General features: G+C 41.1%; 1 protein-coding gene across 13 annotated transcripts in view; it reads right to left on the reverse strand.

Moving 5' to 3' along the window:
- Positions 1 to 532: 532 nt before the first annotated feature.
- TACC2 (transforming acidic coiled-coil containing protein 2) overlaps positions 533 to 26,507 on the reverse strand; it is a 145,337-nt gene continuing 119,362 nt past the window's right edge. For 10 of the 13 annotated variants that reach the window (XM_065639051.1, XM_065639056.1, XM_065639061.1 and 7 more), the window contains 10 exons: positions 25,646 to 25,817; positions 24,762 to 24,902; positions 23,820 to 23,900; positions 16,149 to 16,292; positions 15,173 to 15,249; positions 10,915 to 10,958; positions 4,137 to 4,297; positions 3,085 to 3,191; positions 1,882 to 2,002; positions 533 to 745 (listed from right to left, as the gene is read on the reverse strand). In XM_065639051.1, the coding sequence (XP_065495123.1) occupies positions 680 to 745; positions 1,882 to 2,002; positions 3,085 to 3,191; positions 4,137 to 4,297; positions 10,915 to 10,958; positions 15,173 to 15,249; positions 16,149 to 16,292; positions 23,820 to 23,900; positions 24,762 to 24,902; positions 25,646 to 25,817 (1,114 nt within the window). In that variant the 3' untranslated portion in view covers positions 533 to 679. The remainder of the gene's footprint in view (positions 746 to 1,881; positions 2,003 to 3,084; positions 3,192 to 4,136; positions 4,298 to 10,914; positions 10,959 to 15,172; positions 15,250 to 16,148; positions 16,293 to 23,819; positions 23,901 to 24,761; positions 24,903 to 25,645; positions 25,818 to 26,507) is intronic. The other 3 variants (XM_065639062.1, XM_065639059.1, XM_065639058.1) reach the window with 1 other exon arrangement.

Below are 26,507 nucleotides of genomic sequence, written 5' to 3' on the forward strand. Positions count from 1 at the left end.
GATACAGACATAGATACGTGCAGATAAGTAGCACATTCTTGTGATCCACAGAGTGCTCCAAGCATTGGCCCAGGCGTTGGTTTCCGTGGAGCAATTCCTTAAAAAGAGCTGCTGTATCTGGTGCTGCATGTGAAGTAAGCAAGTGAAGTCAAACATAAAATAGAGCCATACTTATCTTCAACTTTCAACGAAAAAATTTATTTACAATAGAGAATTTCATTTAAGTGACATGCATTTTCTTTTTTCTTTTTTTTTGTTTTTAATTTTATTTTACAAATTAGCAAATGCAGATAAAGTTTACACTCCTTAAGGCAAGAGTCCCCATGCAAGTAATACATGTTTATATTAAATCCAAAAAGACATCCAACATGGGAACTCATGTACAAAGGGAAGGCTAGGATCAGCAATTTGTAATTTCTTAGAGAACTTGACAATCTCCCTGATACAGGAACTTTGAGATCAACTTGCTATGAATTATACTATGAAAATGCAAACAATAGCAAGAAATTCTGATAGTCATCTTAGTACTGCATACAATTAAATCAACTTTATTTAGAAAGAAAATACAGTAGTGCATACGAAAAAGTGAAAATATAACCTGTCCACATAAATGTATGGACATCAGTGTGCCAATGGTCATATTGCACTCAATATCGAAGTCCAGAAATTTGGTTAAAAGTTAGCTTTTCCCCATTTTGGCAATCAGTTCATCGCAAATCTTTGTTAATTCTTCTATCTCTTTATTCTGGAAAACAAAAGGCAATATGAAGTATTATGAAAAATATTGTTGATTAAAGATGAGGTTTGTTTGGTTTTTTTAAATTATCCTATCTTGGGAGAAGTGTGGGAGAATTAGATTTTTGCCAACATTGAGAATAGAATATAAGTATGTGCATACATAGTAGCTATGTATAATGCATTCAGACAATATGCTTATTTCCACATACAGCTCCTCTGACTTCAAAAAATACCCTTTAGCACTAAAGCACACAGCTTTACAGCTGTCATTCCTATTAGATGACAATAATACACAGCATAAATTTGTTTCTAGGTTGCACTTTTATAGCGTTATTTTCACCCTGTTTTCCAGGGGCTCTGAAGCAAGGCTGAGCTGTGCTGTACTGTGAGAAGCTCCTCCGCTGAACTAGAGAACATGAGATATAAATAGAGATTTCCAACAGTCACTTTTCCCCTAAGCCGTACAGATCTGTATCCCATCATTTTGTCTGTGTTAGCAGTGGAGGCATGTAAGCCAGCACTGGAATTACAGCTGAAACTAAAAATGGAAACAAAAATTGAAAGAAGAACTAAAACAAGAAGAACTTAAACCTGAGAACCAAAGGAAACCAGGGGCCCCGCTTGGCGCCCAGGTGCACAATGAGATTTGAGAGAGTCTGTTGGCCCTGAGTGCTGGTCGGTGTCTGAGGTCAAAGCCCAGCAGATGGGTTCACCTGCCTGAACTGGTGCACAGGGCTGATTTTGTTATAAAGGTTCGGCAACAGGGCTCCCTGGGCCAGCTGGAGGTGAGGAAGAAATTTTTGACACTGAGGGTGGTGAGAGCCTGGCCCAGGTTGGCCAGAGAGGTGGTGGCTGAACCATCCCTGGAGACATCCCAGGCCAGGCTGGACGGGGCTCTGAGCAACCTGAGCTGGTGCAGATGTCCCTGCTCATGGCAGGGGGGGCACTGGATGAGCTCTGAAGGTCCCTTCCAACCCAAACTGTTCTATGATTCAATGACACAAGGAGCTGGAGAGGTCCTTGGCCAGACCTTGGCTGTGGTCTGAGCTCCAGAGAGCTGAACGCGGCCACCCTGGGGAGAAGGTTTCACCAAACTTTGTTCATCCCATTGACTTGTGTTAAGAGAGCTGAATTGCTGTTTACCTTTTGTTCCAGTGTTCTTTCCAATGCGTCCACTTTCAGCTGCTCTTTACGAAGGCTGGCCTGATATGCTGCTTGCTCTTGCTGCGCCTTGCCTCTCACTTGTGCGATTTCAGCATTGGCTCTAGAAAAACACAGATTTTTGTCATGTCAGGTTCTCCAGAAGAAAGGACAGCAAGTACTGAAGGATGGACTGCTGAGCCTCACTACTACAGACTTTTCTTGACTCCCTCTCCTGCTCAGCAGAGACTGCAAAGTCTTTTTTTAATGTCCATGTTGTTCCCTCCTTGCTTCTCTCAGATGTCTGTGCTGGGGTCATAAATCTGACTTAGGCAGAGGTGTTTTATGGAAACTTCCAAATCTGATCTCCAGTTCTTGCAGACTAAACTTGCAGCTGGGACAAGTGCTGGAAAGCAAACCCACGTCTCACTTGGTTTTAGTCACCCATCAATCTTAGTGGCATTTTAGAGACATCTCATGGGTCTAGAGGACTGCAATATGAATCCTGAACGTAATCTCTAGAAATGCTTACTTGGTCATTACATGGCAGCATAGCAAAAAAAGAAATTTAAAAAACAGACTGGAGCTGCCTATCTTAAGCCACAATCTGGTGTTCGCTCCTTAGCCATAGCTTAAGGAGCTACTATCCACGCAGATTTGGCATGATCTTTTGTGCAACCATTCTTCATCACCTTCAGCACAAGTTGGGCTGATCCAACTGGTATTACTGGGGATTGCTGACTGATTCTGCACTGAAACAGCTGAGCAACACTTAATGTTCTGTTCTGCTGATCGATGCAGGGGCAATAACACAGCCCAGGGCAATAGCAAGTCTCTGTGGGCATGCACAAATATCTGAGCACAGCCCTCCATAGCTGCATAAACCTAGCTAACGGCTCCTTTCTTGACCTTCCCAGGAAAACACATTAAAGAAACATGAAGACATTTGATAAAGACAGAAATTTGAGGTGTTCTGTATGGTCCCTTCTTGCAGGATCCTTTCAATATGAAAAGAATCCTTTCTGTAGGGATGGAAGGAACACCAGCACATTATAGAAATTCTCATTATTGCATGTCATGCCCCGCTCCATCACAGAGCAGCCTGTGCTCTGCAGACTAAAGGAGCAGGTTTGGGATGCAAGGTCCAGGCACAGGAACCTTCCTGCAGCATGAACGGAATGAGAAGAGATGTTTACAATCAATTACCTGTCCAGTTTTTCCTCAGCGTGAATTTTGAGTGCTTGGTACCTCTGCTCTTCCTTCTTCACTCGTGATAAATATTCCTGCGCACATTTCTTTAACACTTCTTCATTCTTAAATGAAAAGATTACATTAAATTTAATCCAAGAGACTGAAGCGTAGGACAGGCAGCTATTTGCAGGAGTTACACTTAGATATTTCAAGGGATGGAGAAAAGGAGGCTTCTCGCTCTCTACAACTGCCTGAAAGGAGGCTGTAGCATGGAGCATGTTGGTCTCTTCTCCCAAGTAACAAGCAATAGGACAAGAGGAAATGGCCTCAGGTTGTGCCAGCGAAGGTTCAGATTGGATATGAGGAAACATTCCCTCATGAGAAGGGTTGTAAAGCACTGGAACAGGCTGCCAGGAAAGTGGTGGAGTCATCGTCCCTGGACGTGTTTAAAAGACGTAGAGATGAGGTTCTTAAGGACATGGGCTAGTGCTAGATTTAGGCTATGGTTGGACTCGATGATTTCAAGGGTCTCTTCCAACCAAAATGATTCTGTGATTCTACACAGTCTAACATGGACACCCCCACACAGATGCCATCTGAACCAACATTACACAACGCAAAAAGCTTTTACAATTCTTCTGTCTGCATTCGACGCATGGCTGTGATCCCTCATCTGAGGATTACGGTATATCACGCACTACAGACACAACCTCTGACCCGAGGTATTCGTGTCCTGGGTTGTAAGAGAAGCCCAGAAGGCAGCCCTGACATGTGCTCAGGTCCCGCAGTTCTGCGACATCTATTGACATCGCAGTGTCACAGATGGGAGCAAGTTACTCTTGTGCCAAATCACCTTTTTTTCAAGCCAAAAAGAAAGCACAAAGCAGCATTCACATCCTCCCCCAAGCACGCTGCAGGCTGATGTGGTTCATCAGATTTGACTGGAATCGAAGATGTTTGTGGTTCATCAGATTTGACTGGAATCGAAGACGTGCCCTCTGCTGGGCAGCACTGCCTGAGCCTGCTCAGCTTTGCTCTTTGAAAGAGAGGAATTGGACATGACTCACCTTCCGAAACCCCTCCAGCACTTCTTTCATTTTTTCATATCTCCTGAAAAGGTCTGCCAGGGATTTCTCCACTGAATTCAGGTCTGCCAAAGCTTGTTCCTTCTCCACTATCAGCTGCTGAACAGTGTGATGGGAGACAGATTTCTCTCTCTGCTCATCCTCTGTTAGAAAGAAGAGAGAAGGAGGGAGAAAAAAGCAATTTTCAGAAGGGTAATAATATAAGAACAGTGATTTCACTATCATCTATATTTTCTACTATACTCTGCTCTACGGTGGGTATTAGTAGGTTTGTGGGATCCAGAAAACTCATTTTTATATAAGGACACAATCCTGTTTTGGAAAAAGGTTGCTAAATACGGTGATATTCAAATCCGGTGATGTTGGGGGAAAATGTGAATCTATTTCTGTACTGATTTATTTCACTTTGAACTCAGCTCTTCCCATGAAAAAGGCAGATGTTGGACTTCCCTTGTTTGCCTAAAGCTGTAGTAGCTGAAGGAAAGGACATTTATTCATATTACGAGCACTGGCAATAAATGATTTGCCACTGCTGATATATGCTTGTCATCTCCTGGCATCTCTTCTAATCCTGCCCAAATAAGACACCTCGTTTAATGGAACTGAACTTCAATTCTTCACCTGGAAAAACAGTGTTTTGCAAACTCTCGTTCTTGGGATTACTGTAGGCAAGTGCCAGAAAGGAAATCTAACATTAGACAGACTTTCTAAGTTCTGTTTTGCAGAAAACATGTTCCAAGCATCTCCTGTGTATAATTAAATTTGAGGCAGGAGTGGTGGGAAGAACACAACAGGAATCCAAATCCATATGGAAGAGAAATTTTCAGAGATGTTGACCTAGTAATAAACTGGAATACTCATATAACACGGGAAGAAAAAATCTGGCATTGTCTTCCAAAATGCTTCATTGTTTGCTTTATATCCTAAAATATGATTCTTGTGTCCGTGTCTTAAGGTCTACTTTGAATGATACTGCAATGAAAATGAACCCACGAAATACAGCAGTTTGATGTTACTGTTTTCCTTGTCTGTGATAGGAACTAAAATAAGGTAAGAGTTGTCCCTTGTGAAAAGCGTGGGGCATTTCAAAATCTATAACTTTTCATTCAGGCCTTTATATTTTGAAATATAAAGAACTAAACAAGAGTTTATTTTTTTAATTTGAATAGAGGTCTTCATCTGAAATCATGATTTCATAGTTTTGGTCAGCTCTGAAATGTCAGAGTTGAAACTGACAGTTCCCAAACTGAGATGAATCTCTTCCTTTTACATATTCAATCGTTTTATACACTTTTTTCTAGCCTAACTAAGCCCAGAGCAGCCGCAATGCCAGGCCATGCATCAGCTCATGTTGTCCCTGTCCTGTGTCCTCGTGTCCACCCCCTGACAGCATCTTGCTGGGGCAGAGCCCGACCTGACGTTCTTTTCCTCTACGTGACGGAGAAGATTGAAAGAACCAGAGAAGCTCTCAGGACCTGCACTGAGTTTGCAGCACTGGAAGTTGTAACACTTTTATTTCACTGGTGAACAAACACCTTTGATATGGCAGAACTGAGAAACCCACAGCCCTGTAATGCCAGCTCAGTTTGACAACATTTAACATTTCATTAAAAATAAACATTCTGTTCTGACTTCCTAAAGGCATTTGGCGATCATCTGTAATGTCAAAATAAGTGTATTCTCAAGGAAAAGGAGAAACGCACTGATTTACCCTCCTTCATTTATTTTTCCAAATCTGAGAAGTTGTCACGTTGTGTTCCAGCACAAGATTTGTTTAATCGCGCTGGGGATTACACAGTGTCTAGCTTAATTCCAAAACACCTCCTGGCAGGATCCTGTTCTTTGGGAAAACCTCTGTCATTGCGACTCCACGCAGGAGGGATCCATTTGCACGGTCACGTAATGTACTTACATGTATTTAATGTCACAACTTCACTTTCTCTGAGACTGTTGTCTGCGGTATTTTAGCAACTTCTTTCCTAATTTGTTTCTAGGGCAATGTAAAAAGTCAGGAATTCGTGACTCACTCCCTCACAACTACAGAGCGATTCCCGTTCCTCCCAGTGCATCGTGGTGCCCCCTCCTCTCTCCTCAGCTGGATCAGCTCCTTCAGACCATCCCCAGCCCCTCCTCAGCTTCCACATGGGAATTAGGGGCAAGAGACCTTTTAGGAAAAGGTTCTTCACCCAGAGGTGCTGGACACTGGAACAGGCTCCCAGGGGGGTGTCACGGCCCCAACCTGACAGTGTTCAAGGAGAGACTGGACAACGTCCTCAGACACATGGTGTGAATTTGGTGGTTGTCCTGTGCAGGGACAGGAGCTGGACTCGATGGTCCTTGTGGGTCCCTTCCAACCCAGGACATTCTAGGAAACACCCGATGCCCCCATTCTCCTCTCCCACCACATGCTACAGCGTCAACGGGGACCGGGGAGTGACCCCGAGGACTTGCTAGGCTGCAAGTGAGAACAGGAAATTATATTGGGGGAGGCAAGAAGAGACGGATAAATTGAAAAGAGGGCAAGTTTCCAGTGTGCTTTAGGAAAGGGGCATCTGACAATCTGAGATAACAGTTAAGACAGATTTAAAACCAACAGGGTTATGCACTATAGAAGACAGAAGGTGGTGTCTGGTTGGAAGAAAACTGGAAGATTTAGGAGATATTTTCTAAAATTCTGATTTAGCTTTAATGAAAAAGCTGCTTAGTGGAACCATGCAGACAATAGTCTGCCAGTCAAATCTTAGTTAAGCAGTTACAGATACTTATTTCTAAAGACTTTTATGAGGTTAGGTGATTAAAATATTTTAATTGAATGGCTTCCACATCTGCAACACACACTGTCCACGGCTCACCAACAATAACAACAGGATGCTCAGGACTAACACTATCCAAATTGACAGAATCAGAGCACCACCACAGCAGATCCGCTTTCAGGCTCAGCTCAGAATTACTCCCACTACTTAATGGGAATGCAGCAAACGAACAGAGAACAAAAGCAAAAGAAACTAAAAATGCGAAATGCTGGTGTGAAAGTTGGTGAAAAGCTTTACTTACCAGGCTTGCCTGTTTTGTTTTTGCAAGCAAATAGCAAGAAGCAACAAAAACGGAAGCAAAACAGAAAATCAGGAATTGTTAGGAAAGCAGAAATTAAGTATTGCAACAACCTGTAATGCACAAAGCATAACATCTGTTTGTATTTCATAATGAGAATTTCATTATGTATTTAAATGTAAAAGTATAAGGGTACATTTTTAACTGGGAAAAAACCAAACCAAACCAAAACCCCACATGACAAATCCATCAATGAAAAGGAAATCCTGGGCAGGGATTTTGGAAGGGAGCTGGGGGTCACACAGGCTGGCAGTGCCGCTCAGTCCTGAGCTGCAAAACTCGGGCAAGAGTCAGCAAAGCAGCAGCACAAGCAGCAGGATGGTCCAGAAAGTCTGTTCTTTTTAATCCCCCCCTCCTCAGTGCAAATAACAATTTGTTAGGGGCTGAGGCAAGTGTAAGAAAAAAGGAAAAAAAAAGTTAAAGCACCAGTAAAAAAATATGCAAAGAGATGCTAACAGGGGTGTCTACACTGACAGCTTGCAAGCTCTGGCTGTGCAGTGTGCGGCATGAAACTAATTGCATCAGCTCAGTTGAGTGATATTGGGTTTTATATATATATATGTGACAGCAAATACTAGACCTGCCACAGTCCTTGAAATCAAAGGCAATTACCATCTGCAATGCATGTTTTCATGCCTTTATAGGCAAACATGCACAATCATATAGTTAATATGGAATATTTTCAATATTCATTATACATACACATGACAACCTAAAAAGAGCTGAGCAGGACCGACCGACCACAATGAATATTCTTTAAAGGGATTTGTGAAATCGGTTTGCTTGCAATGCCCTCTTAACTGGGCCGGATAAATAGCTCAGAAGGGTTAAATCATTAACAGAAACAGCACAGGCATTTCTTTTGTTAAAATGCATGTTTTGCTTTAGCAGTAAGACATTATTGTGATAACAGTTCAGTGAAGTATATGCAAATAGCACACAGACAATAATTTCCCTCCGCAACGTGCCACTTGGATGAGTGAACTCCTTCATCTAAAAGGACAGTAATTTATGACAAATGATGGAAGAAAGTGGGACAATTAGATCAAACATTGACATTAAATGCAGGGAGAGGAAGCCTCGCATTTAACGCATTACCATGCTGTAGGATTTGAATACTGCTCTAATTTACACATGCTTTCTGTGTCACTGCTGTTGTTTCAGTTCCTTTGCAAATGGACAGCAAATTACATTATTTATAGCCAGAGCTCTTAAAAACTTGCCATAGATCATTTGAAAGACTCAGACTGATACTCTGCATTTGAAGTTTAAAAATCTTTCTATTTCCTCTGTGGTCAATGGCCCGATGCTTTAATTATCCTTGATTTCTTTGCAACAGGAGGAAACGGCAATTGTAGAATTCACTATGTACACAATGGCTGTGCCTTTGCCTTAGGACTCCTATTCTATCCCTTCTTTTTGCACTGCAGCCTCACAATTTGATTTTTTTTTTAAAAAAACCCCTGTGTCTCAAACATAGAATTTGAATTTGTAATCAAAAATAAACTTCTGTTGCTAACTATATGCATATGCTTGGGAAAAAAGGACAGGTCCTGTGTTTGTACATGTGAAGGGCCAGGTTCAGGGATGAAGCAACACCAGAGCATGTTTAGTGTAAAGCAAAATGAATTAAGTTCTTTGCATACTCTGGTCACTCCTATTTTAACACTTGCTTGACAAGAATGACAGACATTATGTAGAAGGCAGGCAGATTTGCTCACTTGTACATACAAAAGGCAGTGGAGGCATAACACCATAGAGAATGAAGCCAGGCATATTATTATTATCTATTATTCATTATTATATTTCTTATTATTTATTTGATTTATTATTAACCTAGTAACATTTATTTATTTATTTATTTATAGGGCCATTTTTCCCTTCACTTGAAAGGAGGTCGGGGTGAGAAATGCAGGAAGGCAGCAAAAGCACCAGACATTGAACTAATTCCCCCCACTCTCTTTGGGCAAAAATAAGCAAATTCACTACAAATGTGTGTAAACACAACTGAAACATTAACTGAAAAACAAAAACTATTTAAAACAAACTGAAATATTTGGGAGTCACACAATACTGACTGCATACGAGGGGACTGCCAAATTTAAAAGGGGCAAAATAAAATATGCTGATAGCTGTAATAAAAATCCTTCCCCATTAAAAACCTGTCAGAAAGATGCGGGTCTGGCTGTCATGTTCCGGGCACACTGTGCTCTCTGTGCCACTTCTCTCAGGGGGAGTAAGAGGAATAATTTCTTTTTATTTTTCAATAAATACAGTGCAAACAGCCTGGATTCACAAGACTCCCTGCTCACAGATCGCGTTAGCCGGGCCAGCCTTTCTTTTGCATCTCACAGCTCAGATTTACCTCCTAGACCACTCCTAATGGCTTTTAACAGTGTTTCATAGTTCTCCACTGCTTTACTCGAGCTCGTCCAGATGAGCTTGGTCCTGCTTTCTCATCAGCCGCTACTTCTTTATGAGTTTCTTAGGGATGTGGTTTAGAGGTCGACTTGGCAGTGCTGGGTTAACTGTTGGACTCGATGATCTTAAAGGTCTTTTCCAACCAAAATTATTCTATTCTATTCTATTCTATTCTATTCTATTCTATTCTATTCTATTCTATTCTATTCTATTCTACTCTACTCTACTCTATTCTACTCTACTCTATTCTACTCTACTCTATTCTACTCTACTCTATTCTACTCTACTCTATTCTACTCTACTCTATCCTATCCTATTCCTATTTCTATGCCTATTTCTAATTCTATGCCTATTTCTAATTCTATGCCTATTTCTATTCTACGAAATTTTGGCCATAGAGAACCCATGACCCTGCTCAGCCCTTCGCCTTTCTGGCAGACGCCTTGCGCTGAAGCAGAACAGGGTGGCACAAACCACTGGCACTTTCTATAGCCAGACCAAGAAAAAGAGCTTTGGAAATCTTATGAAGAGGCTTTAAAATCACATCCCAGGGGCCAGACATCCAGTGCCAAGGAAGCACACAAGTCCCGTAACTTTTGGGTTTGAAATGCTACTGCATGTAGCTTTTTTTATTTGTGGGGCATGCAGTTAACAAAGGCATTTTCTAATTATTGTGAGGCAAAACGTCACAATTTAGATCTTAAAGGAGAAGCCTAGGTTAGTAAATAACTGGGGAGGTGGACTGGCCACTCATAATCTCTCAGCTGGGATTGGAGTTAATCTAGGTTTTGGTCTGCCCAATGCACTTAGCACAGTTAATCCCTGTTGTTGTAAAGAGCTAAGTTTGGTATCTCACATCAAACAGTTGGGAGCGGATGACTAAAGGGTTTTTAGGTCACTGCAAGTCTCTCCTGCAGATACCCATGAATTCTAAGCAAAGCACTTGAACATGTTTCCTATGGGACAGTTTGCTTTGATGCAGAAGAAAAACCCTGACCTTTCTGTATTACCTGGACTGCCTCAGGGGCTATTTTCTGTAAAACGAAGCCCTGGCTTTTCATCCCAGCCTGGCAGCACACACGGGGTCCTCGGGTGCATTCCCAATTCCCAGCAGCAGCAGATGCTGCAAGCGTCCAAATGGAGCCCACAGACTCCAGCCGTGTTTCAATTGCTCTCTTCAGAAAATCAAGAGCGGAGGATAGCATCTTTCAGAGTAGAAAACACCTACCTATCATCTGAGCAATCGTCTTCTCGTATTCGGAAACTATTTTCCTATAAGAGGGGAGGAAAAAAAAAAAAAAGAAAAGCTTTTGGCAAACAGCATAATTGCTAATGCTTACTTAGAAAATAATGCTACACGGTAACTGGAATATGGTATTTTAAAAGACATACAGAACCCCTTCACATTTCTATATACTCCTTAATACACGAGTAACAAATAAAACTGACAGTTCAAACATTGCACCTGGTTTTTAATTCTCCATGTAAATCAATATAGGTGGGAGGAGGGAAAAGGAATTGCTTTCAAACACATTCTGCTATTTGAAACATGCCCAAAGTACTTTACCAATCATGATTTAACTATAAACACAAGCACGTTGGTCTAATTCAAGGGTTACAAAACATCCGATTTTTCCATTACTTTCTCCTCTCTTCTCCATGTTTGTTTTTGCTTATTTTTAATGTAAACCTTAAGTAAAGTTATAATTGGTAGCAAGTAAACCTAACAGGAGCGTAGCTGGCCCTCATCCAAAATATATCTAATTTTCCACTCTCCAAATGTGACAAAATGATCCATTAGCACTTAAGAGAACAAGACAAAAATACGCAATGATGCAGTACACAAAGTCCATCGTGTCCTGTTGCCCAAATCTGTTTTTGAAACAAAAATGTTACTTTTAAGACTATGTTGTTTCATATGCTCACAGTAGGCTTTGAGTTTCCCTCTTGAAAAGAGGTTAGCCAAAATAAGCAGATTAAATGTGATTTAGAAAGATGATCCATCCCTTTCCAGAGCCAAATAAAGCTAATGAAATGAGACTAGCTTGATCTGTGCTTTGATTCATGAGCCACGTAGGACTGTCTATGAAAAACAAAATTACCCCACACTTCATCTGAAGTGGATATTCAAAATAGCCCACTGGTGTTTGAATAGGTCTCCTCTGAAGTCTTAGCTCGCTTGCACTTGCTCCGTTTTCAGACAATTCCACTGCAGCCGGTGAAGTTATAGAAAAGATGTGGGACAATCCTGAGACAAAAGTCAGTAAGGAAAAAACTAACTAAAAAAAAAAAAACCAAACTAAAACTAATGCAGTAAACCCAGCACCGCCTGTCTCAAATCCGAATCACAAACAGAACCCCCCGAGGAGGCCACTGGCACCCCGCTCTCCTCGCCCGGGCTTCAGGGAGAAACTGGTTTGGGGACTGGGACCAGAGCCTGGTTCTGCACATCTCCCCGCTGCCTCCACCGGCATCTGCCCCAATGCTGCTTTCCCTGCTGTTGGTCCTGTTGTTTTAATTGGATTTTTTTTTTTTTAACCACAAATGACACTTTTGAGAGCAAAGACAGCTGCATGGATTTTCCCCTAAAAGGAAGGGATTGGTTTCATGTCCAAAGAAGATTACTTCAAAAGCCCGCTGTAAGCTATAAGGATTTTAAAGCCATGTCGTGTCCTTGTAACACCAGGCACCTTTAGGGAGTTTTATCATCCTAGAAAATGAAGCCAAGGACTCGGGGCAACAAACACAACATTAAACACTGCTACAACACCACAGAATTTCCCAGCCCAGGTTGCACCACGGAAGTTGGCAGCAAAGTGAAGTAACATTGTCTATTTCTCATTTTTACCAGCTTAGACTAGTTATCATAAAGTAGTTCAGGTTGGAAGGGACCTTCAAAGTTCATCTAGTCATACCCCCCAGAAACGAGCAAGGGCATCTTCACCTGGAACAGGTTGCTAGTTAAAGTAGGTTCCACATTCTCTGTGTCATCCAGCGTTATGAATCACATGGCAGCTGTTCAGTAGAAGTGGATGCTGCAATGGCACGTTCGTTTCAATAATATTCAATTTGGAAAGGAAGGCAGTCAAGTGAAGTCTTGTTCCAGAGTCATGTCACAGGCTTCCTTCAGTCCAGCAGCCTAAATAATGGTCACCATGGCTGGAGAACCAAAGGATGCTGGCCACATCTTTCCCCTCTGTGATGGAATGTCTTAACCCTAGCTTGACATGCTACATAGGCTTAACTTCTCATATTTTAGACATTCAGCCTCTGTATTGACTTCCTGCAATTTCATAAGACATGAAAACACCAAAATCCAGGGCTACAAAGGATCTCAGAGGTCATCTGCTTGACTTTCCTTACTGAGGCATAATCGCACCTCCAAATAACCACATTTAAATATTTCTTCCCTGCCTCTCTTGTATCCTTGGATTATGGTACAGCTCACCAGGTTCCTCCAGCCTGACGTTTTTCTGGAAACTTGGCTGAACTCAGGGTATTCCAGGTAGAGTGTGCGGGACTTGGGTAAAGGAGCCTTGCTTCTCCTTTTGTGGAAAGTGATACTTTTGAACTTGCAACTCCAGATAATCCCTTCAACTCCTTGCTGATCATTACAACACATCTAATAGCTGGCTCTCTAATTCACCACACAAGGACTGTTTCAATATTTAATCTTCCAAGAGAAATTTTCCTTTGTGCATGCGTGCATATTTTATCATTTTGTGACAATAGTAGTCAGATTTTTTTTTCACCCGTGTGTTCTAGGGATGTGCTCGGGGGAAATTTGGCTTAGGTAATGTGTTTTGTTTTTTTCAAATCAAATTTTATTGAGGGTGTAAACACACAAGCAAATCACTCTGTGTCACCCCCTGCTCTCCTTTCATTAAGGAACAAGCAACCTCTGCCAGTGCCCGTCTGCACCCAGGCAGTTTCTAAAGAACAGACCAAATTCTGCACTTGAGCATGTGCTGAATGCTGAGACATTCCTTACAAAATTCCTAATTTTACTGGGCACTGGGAGATTTTTTTTTTTCTAAAGAAATAAAGCGGCTGCCCTTGCCTTTTGCAGATGCTTCTCTTCAGATGCTTTGGCTCAAATCCCTGCGCTGCCGCTGTTCCAGTCTGCCATGTGAGACGCCAGCATCCATGCCAGTGTTTGCTGAGCCCTTTTTCCCTTATTCCCCAAGTACAGTTTTCCTGGATATGAGCAGGAATTGCATCTGCAGGTCATGACCTGATAAAGCTCATTGGCTTTAGCTTAAAACCACCAAGACATTTAATTTTGGGAAGAAGCTGATGCTAGAACAGAAGTGATTTTGAAGAAAACGCAGTCTCGGAAGCGATTGCAGAAATTACCTCAAAGAAGGATGCTACAATAATCTTACACTTTCATTTATGAGTTAAGAGGAGGGGGTCTGTCTGTTTGAAAGTGGAAAAAAATAGGCTTTGAAGACTCCATGAAATATTTTTTATACACTATTTCTTGCAATTGATGACTTTCTCTGATTCAGATCAATGAACAGGTCAAGCTTATTGGTATGTTGTTCTGATGGTATGTTCTTATGGTATTACCACTGTGAAAAACAGAAAGGCTGACATTATCAACTGATGAAATGGGAAAAAAAATAGTGATTCTTTGAAAAGTACTTTGTTGTCACTATTGTGTGTGGCAGGACCTGGCATGGGAAGGAAGGTCAAACCAGTTATGTTCCCAAATACAGACATTTAATGTAGCAGAAACAGGTTTGCAAGGAGAAATAGAATATATTAGAACAACACATACACCTAGAAGAAACGGAAAAGCTCAGGTTCCTTCTATCAGCTCTCAAACGGAGCAGCAAAATCCAAATTGCTTAACTGAAATCAAGCTTAGTGTGTGTAATGATTAAAGTTCATAGAAAAGGGTGTAGAATCTCTTTGAAAGTCAACACTCAGACACCAGGGCGGTTCCCTTGCAAGAGATGTTTTCCTACTGACAAATGGGGTTTTGTTTTCTATTTTTAAAGAAGCTTGTTTGAATAATCTCCCGGAGGAAGCCTCTACTATTCACACCTATCTGCAAACCTTCACATTCTTTCTTCTGTTGGCAAAACTCTCTGTGGAGAATGAAAGTTAAACTGGCACGTGCACACCTCTGCCAGCAGAGTTGTTCCCTCAGGAGACAGAAACACCACTGTGCAATCCACGTCAGAATTCACAGCACAAACCGGGGGAAATTCTTCCCTTACGTTCACCTAGGTTAAGACCCCTTATCTCAGTATTTTAAGGATCTAAATGAATGTGCAACATAGAAGTTTTCGATGATTACGCTGAACAGCGGTGCCCACCATGCAGAACAATGACAAAATATCAATTTGGGATGAATCCAAAGCCTGCAGTTAAAAATAACTAAACTAATTCAGCTAACGAAACGAGCTGTGCAGTCATGGTACTCTGTGTACTATCCACGCTCTGTCAGTGTGATCAGCGACAAGTTAATAACCCACCTCATTTCCATCACTTCCCTTCTGCTTTCTTCATATTTCTCTTTCCACTCAGACACTTCTCTTTCCTTGGCCACAATCTGAAATAAAGAAAGTAAAAGAAAAAAAAAATACTTAAACCAAGTGATCCATTTAAGAGGAAATTAAATAAGTGTACCACGTTTTATTTGATATCAAATTCAAATTAGCAGAGGTATAGTCTTCAAATGGATAATGGTTTCAAATTTAAGCACCCCCAGTGGTTTTTTTTCTTTTTGAGACTGAGAGGTGCAATTAAAGAAGTTCAGATGTGAAATCCAGTTTTGAAAAACTAACTTAGGAAAGTAAATGCAATGTTCTTGTTTAATGTTTCATTCCTGATTACAAAAGTGACACTTTTCCAGAAATAACATATTACACCAGACTGTGTCTGATTTGACCTGGTGCCAAACCTGAAATATTTCTGTACATGGTCCATGGTTTGTCCTCTAAGGAGGTTTCACTGCTTCTGCACACTTATCTAGGGCTTCAGGAAATTTTATACCCAAAGGACTGCGCTCCTTTGTGCTCCTTTCATTCACACGATCTATCATACAGTTGGGAATATTCTAACCCTAGATTGTGCCCATTTTATAACTGTTATTCTTAGCCAGACTAATCTTAGATGTAACTTCGTAAAATACATAATTTTATTCCTATTTCTAGCATCTTGCAATTTTTATAGAATTACATAGCAATGTCAAGATGCACAGAGTGCACTTGAGGTAAAAACAATGAAGATTTATTTTCATATAATGTCTGCTTTTCACTTATGGCAAAAAAGTAAAACTCACAGCGCGGCGCCTTTTGCTTTGGTATCCTTTAGCGTGGCTTTAGCACGGCTGAGAATAGTTTCAACAACAGAACAAGAGTTCATAATATGAATCATTTGGGAGAAAACAGGAAAGGAGGAGACCACAAGGGGCATGTATTTCCTTTTCCAAATTCTGAAGAAAATTACCTCTGCTCTGGCGAGTCGTAGCGCAGAGTCTAAGTCTTGCTGGGGGTAGAGAAGAGCCGTGGTGGTCTCTGCATCCGAGGCGCCGATCCGGGAGTACAGTGCACTTTTAGAGATGGACACATCTGCTGGGATAGCAGGTTCTCTCTGTGTGTTTATTTTTTTTTAAATACAAAGAAATGAACCATTAAATACGTGTTAAGCTCAGATGTTTTCTGGGTGCAGTGCTAGGCACCAGGGTCCTGAGCTAGGACTAGAATCCCATGCACTGCTAAATTATAACAGCAATAACAGTGACAAGGAACTGAGTTTAGCTACCATAAAATACGCATTTAAGATCCACAATAAGCACTAAGAGAGCCATATTACCCTTACAGAGAGAAAATGAAGACAGCACTTTGCCACCAATATTTTAGGTCCCTATATTAAAAAATTTACCACTTTCTGACGCAGAAATTTCATCAAAAATATTCACAAGAAATGCACATCAGCAGAAAAAATTAGAATTGGGGGCAGAGACCTTGTTCAGGGGGATTCTGCTTCCATAAAATAGATCAAGAAACCAGAAGCAAAGGGACAGCTCACTTTCTTAGGTCTGACCTGTCAATATCTGTCATAAATGGTATTTCATAACAAGCGTGACTATCATACAGAATCATTGAATATATAGGTGATGTTGCTGCCCCACTGGTATTTAGCATGCGATTAGTAAGTTAAATGAGGTTTTATTTGTAGCTGCCAATTTTGCTCATGTCAGCAGCCCAGATTAACTCGGGAGGAGAGCAGCACGTGAAATGAGGAAGGGAGCAAAAAAGAGGTTTGTGACACTGGGATGCAAAGTCTTGCAAACAACACTCGAGGCACAAACAATTCGAGTTAAGGCGCCTTAAAACCAAAGAGATCATAAAAGACAGTTAGGAAGATGCTAAACAAAAAAAACCCACCACATTTTTAGACACCATCTGTAGCAACCCCCTGAGAGCAGTTGCCTCTGCAGCAGAAGCGCCACCACAGCTGTATGTCCCCCTATACGTCCCTGTGTCCCCTACCTACATTTTGCATCTCGTCATCAACCAACAGGCACGTCCTGGCTGCCCGGCTGGGTATTGCCTCTAGGAAACATGTTCTCTCTCAGCTGCTGCGGGGTCACCAAACAATTTTGGGGGTGGAGGTGACCATACCCCTATGGCTGAGCTTCAGTGTTCCTGTGTTAAATACGCACAGAACCAGGCAAAGGAACGAGGATTACTGGGGAGGAGGAGGAGAGGGGCAGATGGTACAGACACCGTGGGTAGCACCAAGCACTGCTTCCTTACAACACCGCGCTAAAACAGGCTGGAGAATCAAAAGGTCGCCAAAAAATACAGAAGTTTACTTTTTCTTTTTCTTTTTTTTTTTTTTGAAACCCTCATAGAAACCAAACCAGGTAGCAAGTTGATAGTAAGGAGCATCTCTATGAGCTCTGTTATGTTTCCAGGCTGCAGAACAGAGAAGAGGGATCCCTCCATGGGACCCCCACAGGCTACATCATCCTCAGGATAATTCTGGGGGACGGAGCCAAAGAACCTCCACGTCAGGGGCTGAGGACCCGCTCTGGTCCCCGCATTGCCCAGGGACCCCTGCCAGCCCAGCTCAGGGAGCATGGTGGGGGATGACGGGTTTGGCCCTGCCCAGGGACCTGCTCTTCAACTTATTAAGTATTTTCCTTTCTCTTTATATGAAACCCTCCCACCAAAAGAAGTTTCATAGGATCTTGTGTCTGAATACGGCTGAAATTCCTTGAATTTCTGTGACCTAAGAAGATACTTCAGGTGGTACAGAATATTCAAACACCTTGACTCCAGCAGGGAGGACACAAATGCCCAGAAATCCCCCTCTCACTGTTTTTGTACTCACAAGTCACTTGCTAAGCCAGTGTCAAAACTGCATTTTAAAATATGGATTTTTTTTTTTTTTAATTTAACTCGCAGATTCAGTAGCAGAATTTTTCAGTGGGCTCTCATGACAATTAAAATTGTCTTTATGATGATGCTACGTGTAGCCACAGAGAGAGCTGGACCATGGCCCACAGTTTGTGTGGGTGGGGAGGGAAGTCAAGTCGATCAATGCTTTTCTCCATCCACTGATGGAAATGGATATTCAGATACAGCTTTTCTCGTATTGCATTTTCTTGCTGCTGAAAAGGAGATCTTTTTCCAGTTTACTTGTTATCTTTGTGCATAAAGCAATATATTGTGTTCTTTCAAGTTCACTAATGCAGTAAAAAGAGAGAAAAAGATTTGATTTTATTGTAAAAGAGGGTGGGGTTTTTTTTTTAAATACAATAGCAGAGTCACGTTCTAGTGCTTGAAGCACAGGAACATGAAAGTGAATAGATAATGTCCGAATCAAGGTTCAGTCCTCCTCTCCACAATGTGCACACAAATAGGCCTCATTAATTCAACACCACGTGCTCTTGTTTCAACACAGTTAAAGGAAATTTTGTTAGATGCTAATCCATAAATCATTCACTTGCTCACAGTTGTTCTTGCATGGCCTAGAATAATAGGACAGATGCAAACCCACTGTTAATTTTGTTGCAATCACTTCTGAGTTCTCACATCAACCTTCTTGAAGGGGCTTCATTAAAAACTACATACAACGCTCACCTGAGATAAACACAGGACTAGATGTTCTGGATACCACATCTGGATATCACAACGTGAAGAAACCACACCACCAACATTAAAAGACTAGGCAAGAAAAATTAATTAGAGCAAGAATAAGCCAAAAAGTACTGACAAAGCACCACACCACATCTTTATAATATGTAAGAGAATCTCACTAATTTGCTCTGTACTTTTTGACTCCCATGCTTAAAAATGAACAATCGACTACTACTTCCAGCATTTATGGAGCAGGTCGTCCCTTCTCTTTTTTGCTACATTTAACCATGAACACACAAAATAATGATCAATGCCAACATAAGTAGGAGACACAACTTCAAATCCAGTGATGACTTCTACCTGAGCAAAAAGCATCACAAGATCTATCAAAATTACATAGCCTGTATTCTTGAAAGTATCTCTCAAAATACAACAACTATGTAGGAAAAAAAATACATCTGGGACACAAGCTCAGACATTTATGTAAATGCATAAATACAACACCACACGGTGCTGTTCACAGACCTGAGTAAAGCTAAAACAGTCAATAAACGAAACTACTGCTGGCTCAACTCAGTATCCTAACTTCAAAAAAAAGTACTTTAGTTCCTCCTCAAACACAGGGCAAGAAAAACAGAGAGATAAAAAAGAGCCATTAGATCATCAAAGCTGTCCTCAAAAGAAAGGCCATCCTGGAGATCAATCTGTTGAACTGTATCATATTTCAAAAGCCTCCTGCAGCTTAATTTGCTGGATCTCATGAAGAGATGGCTGGAAAATATTAATTGTAGCAAAAGAAACACAGATTTCCTTAAGCTTGTACAAAAACATGTGTCAAAGTAAATGACAGGATAAGGAAAATCTTTAAGGAAAAAAGAACATTTAAATCATTTAATAAATATTTATGCATTTTTTATATAGTGCTCAACCCATCACTAATATGTTTCTTCTAGTTCTCTCTTGCATTCGAATAAATTGTACAAAAGAGTAGTAATAGTGACATGCAAAACAACTTAAAATTTCCAAAAACCACTGTGAAAACTCTTGGAATTTAATCATTGAACAGATGCTTGTGGTAACGGTCCAACCAGTATTGTCCTAACTCTGGAAACATCTCACACGAGTCCCAACCGGACTGCTGGGCCCTTTCTTTCGGAGGAGAAATCAGTACAAGTCTTTGTGGTTTTATTTCAAAAGCCACTTTTACACAGCTCCAAATTGCTTTACAATTCACAAACTGTTATTTGCTGCCTCCAAATATTCCTATCCTGAGAAGATACTCCAACCTGACCAACAGAATGATGGTATTACCCAAAATAACTGTCAATGCTTTAAGTTCAATGCCTAATGGCTGAGATGGTAAGCAGTTAATTGGGGTAATAATACGTGTAGGGATTTGTAAGCCCCTGAACCTCGCACAGAAAGATTAGAGTCTGCAGGGGAATTACAACTAAATGTATGTCACGGCAGTTGTAGTGTAAATATTTGAGAGCCCAACACATTTCATCTCTTCTCAGCATCTTTTACAGAAACCAGATATCTGACCAGAAAGGGAATAAATGCACATTGATTAACCCGCTGAGGTTCCCTGACTTCAAAAAGGTCAAAGTGAAAGAAAAGAGAAAAGGGCACTGGAATGAAAATGGAAACTAGTTTTTATGATACTGTTTAGAGGAATATGTATTTAGCCCTGCTGAAAATTAGCTTGCCCTCTAGAAGCACTCAAATACTGCTCGGGTGCATATCAAATGACCTACTCTTGTAACTAATTGATGTGTGTGCAGACAGGTCAATGGAGGCAAACCACGACCTATTTGTGCTTAAAAATACATTGAAAAGCAAGTAAAATCCAAGCATAAGTTCTCTGGTTGTAAAGTTTTACTAGAAACAAAGGTATCCCTGTTTGAAGGAAGAATTCCTCCCACAGTACCGGGAGACCCCCCAAAACCATGATGCACCAACCCCATCTGTGCCCAAACCTTCTCTTTCAGTTTCTTTCTTTTACCTGGATCTTATTTCAACACCAAACTCTACACCGTCTCAGCATCTGTAGGGTAATGAACACAAACCCTTTCTGTTCACGTTGTACCTATTAAAAAATGGCCACAGGACATCCTAACAGAGACTGTTTAATAAAGAAGTATTAATTCATCTCAATGCTGGAAGACAGAAATCTTTGGCAATGCAAAAACAGACGAGTAGCGCTGCTGTTGTTGAAGTTCGTGACTTCAGTTTGGGAGTGGCAAAATAATTCCCCTCCGTCCGAGAACAACAAACCGCACATTTTTATTCTCAGTCCTAGTACTAGCAGAAAATGCTTGTATTTAGTCTTTATTTTAGGTGAGCTAACTTGCCATAACAAGTTGCTGTGTCTTCATTTAGCATCCTGTTCTTGCTACCCATTCTGTAATGGTTTAGCAAATGTTAAATGTAATTATTCAACATTAAGAAAAAAAACGGAGGCCAGACAACCAGAAGAGAACTCTGCCAGTAACATCCAAATTTAAGTCACTGCAGTCATCTGCTGGATCCTATTATACTTAATCCAGGCCATCAGTCAACGTAGGTCACGAGGGTTGTCATCATAGGCTAATTTAACATTACAACCTCCCACTGAAATAATAAAGTTACACAAGGACAAAAGTCCTTCCCAGCCTAAAATGACACCCATAGTATTCAGCTGAAACCATTCCTATGACTTGGGGCTTTGTGAATGTCAAAATGCCACCGATTCTCTGTCAGAGGGTGGAGTTCTGCTTATTTTTCTCTCCTCATCTCTGCTTCTTGTTTTTGCTGTATTTGTTATGACAGATTAATGGCATTTTCTACACAGTCACATGACATCCATTCCCCTTTTCCAAATTTTAAGGAGTTCATAAACTTGTTCTAGACAATAGAAAATGCTGCAATAATGTTAAAAAGCATCTCTAAAATATAACTCCACATAATCAAACACATACCATAACACTTCTGCAGCTCAGAAACTTCCCTGAGTAACACACGAGAATTCCCAAACATACAAACCTATTCTCTTCAGTCTAAAATGGTACAATTTGCGAGTTTCTGAATTGCTGGCTGGTAGCAAAAATGCAGAGTTTTTTGGATAACCTGTGAAGAGCATCTGGGTATCACTGCGAGTTTCACCTCAAGTGTTTGCTGGTGCTGAAGATCCTGACAGCTGCGTGTGACAGCAGAGAGCTGGGAGGACAAGAAGGCAGAGAGAGAGCAAGGGAGGATCTGGAGAGGATCCCACCTCACACCCTCCTGACACCCACCACTCCAGAGCAAGGGGACACACACATGCTAGGACTCAAACAGGAAAATGGTATTTATTTTTCCCTCCTTTGTTCTTTGCGCTCCTAATTAGAAGGTTTCTGATGAAGTCAATGACCTGTTTCTCTTGATTCACTAAAAGATGATAGCCACATTCTTAGAAACACCCATTAATCTGTGAGGAATGAGTTTATTTTGGTAAGTGTACGTGCACCACGGAAACAGCTGGCTCATGGGCTACTTAAGGTAAGCAAAATAAATCAAATATAATTATTCTTTTTTCATAAAAGTACAGTCAATCTAAAAAAACTCAAAACACCTTTGCTTTTATGAGCTAGCTACTTTAAGACTGATATTTAAAGCACCAAGAAATTCTACCCTATAACCAGCCCAAATGCTAGGATGCAATGAACTCAAGATGATATAGGACCAGGCTAAAGACTTCCCACTCATCTATTAATATAGGATAAGAAAAGTCGCTGGAGACGGACATGTCAGAAGCACATTCTGCTCATTTGGAATAAAATGTCTCATTGCAGCAGCCATCCCATCAGCATCCCACTGAGCTGATATCACCTCCCAAGAAAGCCACTAACATTTCTGGCTTGACTTGTTTGTTAAAAGCACCAAGCAGGGCATCATCAACCGGCTGTGCAACTGCCTAAATAACTGCTCAGCACATCAGAGCAAGCTCTTCACCCCATTCCAAACACAGTGAGGACCACTCGCATCCCTAGAGCAGCGCAAAGCATCACTCTGAGGAGGCACCAGCCAGTACGACAAGTAGCAATAAAAAAAACCCAAAAAGGTTTAGATCTTCCTGAATAAACAGACACTGCGTGTTGGGAGGGCTTTCTTCATTGGGAGCTCTACAGCCCTTCCAAACCTGCCGTAGCCGCTTTCTTCAGATGCCTAAGGCAGGGTTAATTGCATATCTCACTTCTAAACTCTGAGGGTCAAGGTGTCTGATTTCAAGCTGAAAATACCAACAAAAGGCAAAATGCCCCTACAGTCAAAATCTGTAGCATCTTTACAAGAAGTAGGTTTAGTACTCTTTTGCCTTAAAACATTTTAGCTGTTTAGCCTGGAGAAAAGGAGGCTGAGGAGAAACCTTCTCACTCTCTACAACTACCTGTAAGGAGCTTGGAGCATGGAGGGGGCTGGTGTCTTCTCCCAAGTAACAAGTGATAGGACAAGAGGAAATGACCTCAAGCTGCACCAGGGGAGGTTTAGATTGGATATTAGGAGAAAATTCTTCCTGGAAAGGGTTGTCAGGCATTGGAACGGGCTGCCCAGGGCAGTGGTGGAGTCACCATCCCTGGAGGGGTTTAAAAGGCATTTAGACGAGGTTCTTAGGGACACGGTTTAGTGCTAGAGTTGGGTTATGGTTGGGCTCGATGATCCTGAGGGTCTCTTCCAACCGAAATAATTCTATGATTTTAGGACAGATCTTGCTGCAGGCAGAAGACAAATGGCCACGTGATTGCAGAACGTGTCTCCTGCAAAAGGTACGTGCCTACTTCTTGCCTTCGAATTTGCCTTTTGTTAACGTGGACGTAGCGGAGCTCTGTGAGCGGCGCAGGTGGCAGCAGTTCTGTGGGCAGGACGGCTTTCCGCATGCTGCTGGGTGTCACACCGGGGTGCGCCCGGCTTGGCACTGCACTCTGAGAGCCTGAGTTACCTTGTTAGAGACAAAGCAGCACTCGGTTTCTTAGTCTGTGCACTCACACACCCGTGGCAGGCACTGAACGGGTACCTCGGAGCGGAAAGAAGACAGGGCAATCTGCCTGGCTAACTTCAGCGCTTCTATCCTCATTGCAGCAAACTCTAACTCCTCCTGGCAAGTGTTTGGTTGTGAGCAATCCACAGGAAAAAAAATGTATTAAGAACAGAGCAAAAAAAATGTTTAACGCATTAAAAAATAGAACGTTCTATTCTAATGTAAAATTCCTGGGTGATAAACACATCCCATATTCCTTTCATTGATATAAAACTCCAGGTTTTGGTTAGTCTTGAGGCAGCTGTATAGACAATCACTTTTTATCATGGCGTAAGTATGGACAACACTTTGGGTAAAGCAAACGTTTTCCAAAGCTAAAGCTGTTTTTCACAGACTCCTGGCCTTCTATTTTTATTTTATGTGAATTTATGCCAGCTGTTGCTCTCAATTCAACCTTTGCTGTTTCAAAATTTCATAAATGTTCTAGAAAGTATGTCTTGACATACAGAAGTGCTCTGCAGATCAATTTTTTTACCCTAGAAGAAGCCATGCCAAATTCTGCCTTAGATCGATTACCAGAAAAACAAGGCCTAATTTTCAGTTCAGCAGAATTAGGGCCTAAATCTCTGAAAATGAATCTATACATACAGACCTACTAAGGCCAAGTGTCAACAACTCTCCGCACATCAAGTCCTGTGTTTAAGCCTAAAAGATCTGCTTTATAAAGACTTCTGGAAAATATATACATCAGTGGTATAGGACAGCTGAAAGTGTTGATGAAATATAAGTTTAAATTATGCATTATATGAATTAAATTAAAATATCTCTGTTCCTTAAGTTCCTGAAAGGCCAAAGTTACTGTTGAAAGAATCTAATTGTTATTTTGCTTTTTTCCCACCTTTCCCCCAAGCCACCCCCAGCCCTTTCTGTCTGTGTATTGACAAACTTAAAAGTGACATTTATATTTCTGCTACAAACCTGAAGTTTCTGAGCAAATACTGGGGGGTTCTTTTCTGCTAAGTCAGGATCTAGATATTCGGGCTGATCACATATTGAGGTTTTCTTAGATATCCTATTGAGAAGAGCATCAGCAGAGACAAAGGAGTCTTCAGGAGATGTCTAAAGGGCAAGGAGGATATAGAATAATCAACAGATATTTTGCCCAAGTAGTTCACACCAAAAGCAACATACCCATCTGCAAATCTTTGATTCCTACTAATTTCATGCCCCTCTGAAGATAACTTTTGAATACGTGATTCATAGGTGTAACAGACAAACATCAAGAACAATTCTTCCCCATTTAAAAGCTGAGTAAATTTTCCAAGACTAACATGAAGTAACTAACTTTAGGACCTCTAAAGCAACAGCTCTCAAACCATGGACCACAGCCCACTCTCAATACTTCAACAATAGTTTTCAAACTATTACCATAGGTTTTGTTCATAGAATAGCTTATGTCCAGTACAGGCATCTCTAAGGCAGTCCGAAAGCTTTGAAAACCATCAACACCGAGGGGAACCTCAGCAAAGCTCTTTTTGCAGTCTTTACAAAGTCTTTTGCTGCTTACTGGGGAAAAACTAAGTCATGTTCACAATTATAACATGGTCAGGAAAAATCCACAATATGAGAGTGGACAGAATGAGAATGACAAAAACAAGACCTCTGGGATTTGAGTACCCAGGACTCCCTGCATTAAGAAAAATATCCAAGCTCATTAAAAAGTATTTTGTGAGATGGTAAGATCTTTAAATATCAAAGTTGAGTTTCACTCTACCCGTGAGATACACCTTTGCTACCTCTTAAATGACAAGAGTACTTTCTGCAGGAAAACTATTCCCAAATTCTTATAATGAATAACTTACTATCTCAATAGCCTCTGGAGTTGTTCCTAGGGTCACGGGCTCTAGGTCTTTCTGCTTTGACTTATCGGGTGACTGTAAATGTGCCTCCTGGCCGGCAGCGAGGACTCGGCAAGCCGGATGCTGTATTTTCATTCCAGAGGATTGTTGGGCTTCAGGGTCTTCAAAACTTGACCTGGAAAAAGATTGTGAACATACTGTCAGGGTAAGGCACAAGGCCCTTACCATTCTGCTTCTGCTAAACAACTAAGCAAGTCCTCTTCATTATTTTCACGTGTATATATTTTTATATCCACACATTGTTTCAACTCAACTTTATATCATTTTATCTCATAACACTTGGCAATATCCTTTCAAAGCAATGCACCAGAGTAATCTAAATAAAGCCAATTCCATCAGAAATGTTATGCACATTCCTTAAATATTTCTCACTTGCCTTTTACTCCTTTCTCATTGTGACCTACATCTCTCCCAACAAACAACTTTTACTAACAAGAACAGATGTCCTTAACGAGCAAAATTTGTGGAAGTAAATACAACCCCCACATCCTGTTCTTATGAACTAGACTCTTTGTTCAGAACAGATATCTAGGAAAGGCCAAGTGAAAAGTTGCAGTTAGGAGATTTCTAGATTGACATGAAAATGACCTCAGTATCTGAGAAAAAAAAGTGTAAGTAGGAAACCACAGCCTAGTGAAACAGTCGCCACTGTGACTATTTAGTAAGAGTACAAAGGAGAAATACATGTCCTTATTCCTTCCCATTACAAAATTTCTGTATCTTTGCCCTCTATTCTCCATATCATATGTGTACACAGATGGGAATCTATTTTTAAACAAACAACTCGGCAACACAGAAGCAGAGA

The sequence above is a fragment of the Caloenas nicobarica genome, chromosome 7 (assembly GCF_036013445.1).
Source record: "Caloenas nicobarica isolate bCalNic1 chromosome 7, bCalNic1.hap1, whole genome shotgun sequence".
In the NCBI taxonomy this organism is placed as follows: Eukaryota; Metazoa; Chordata; class Aves; order Columbiformes; family Columbidae; genus Caloenas; species Caloenas nicobarica.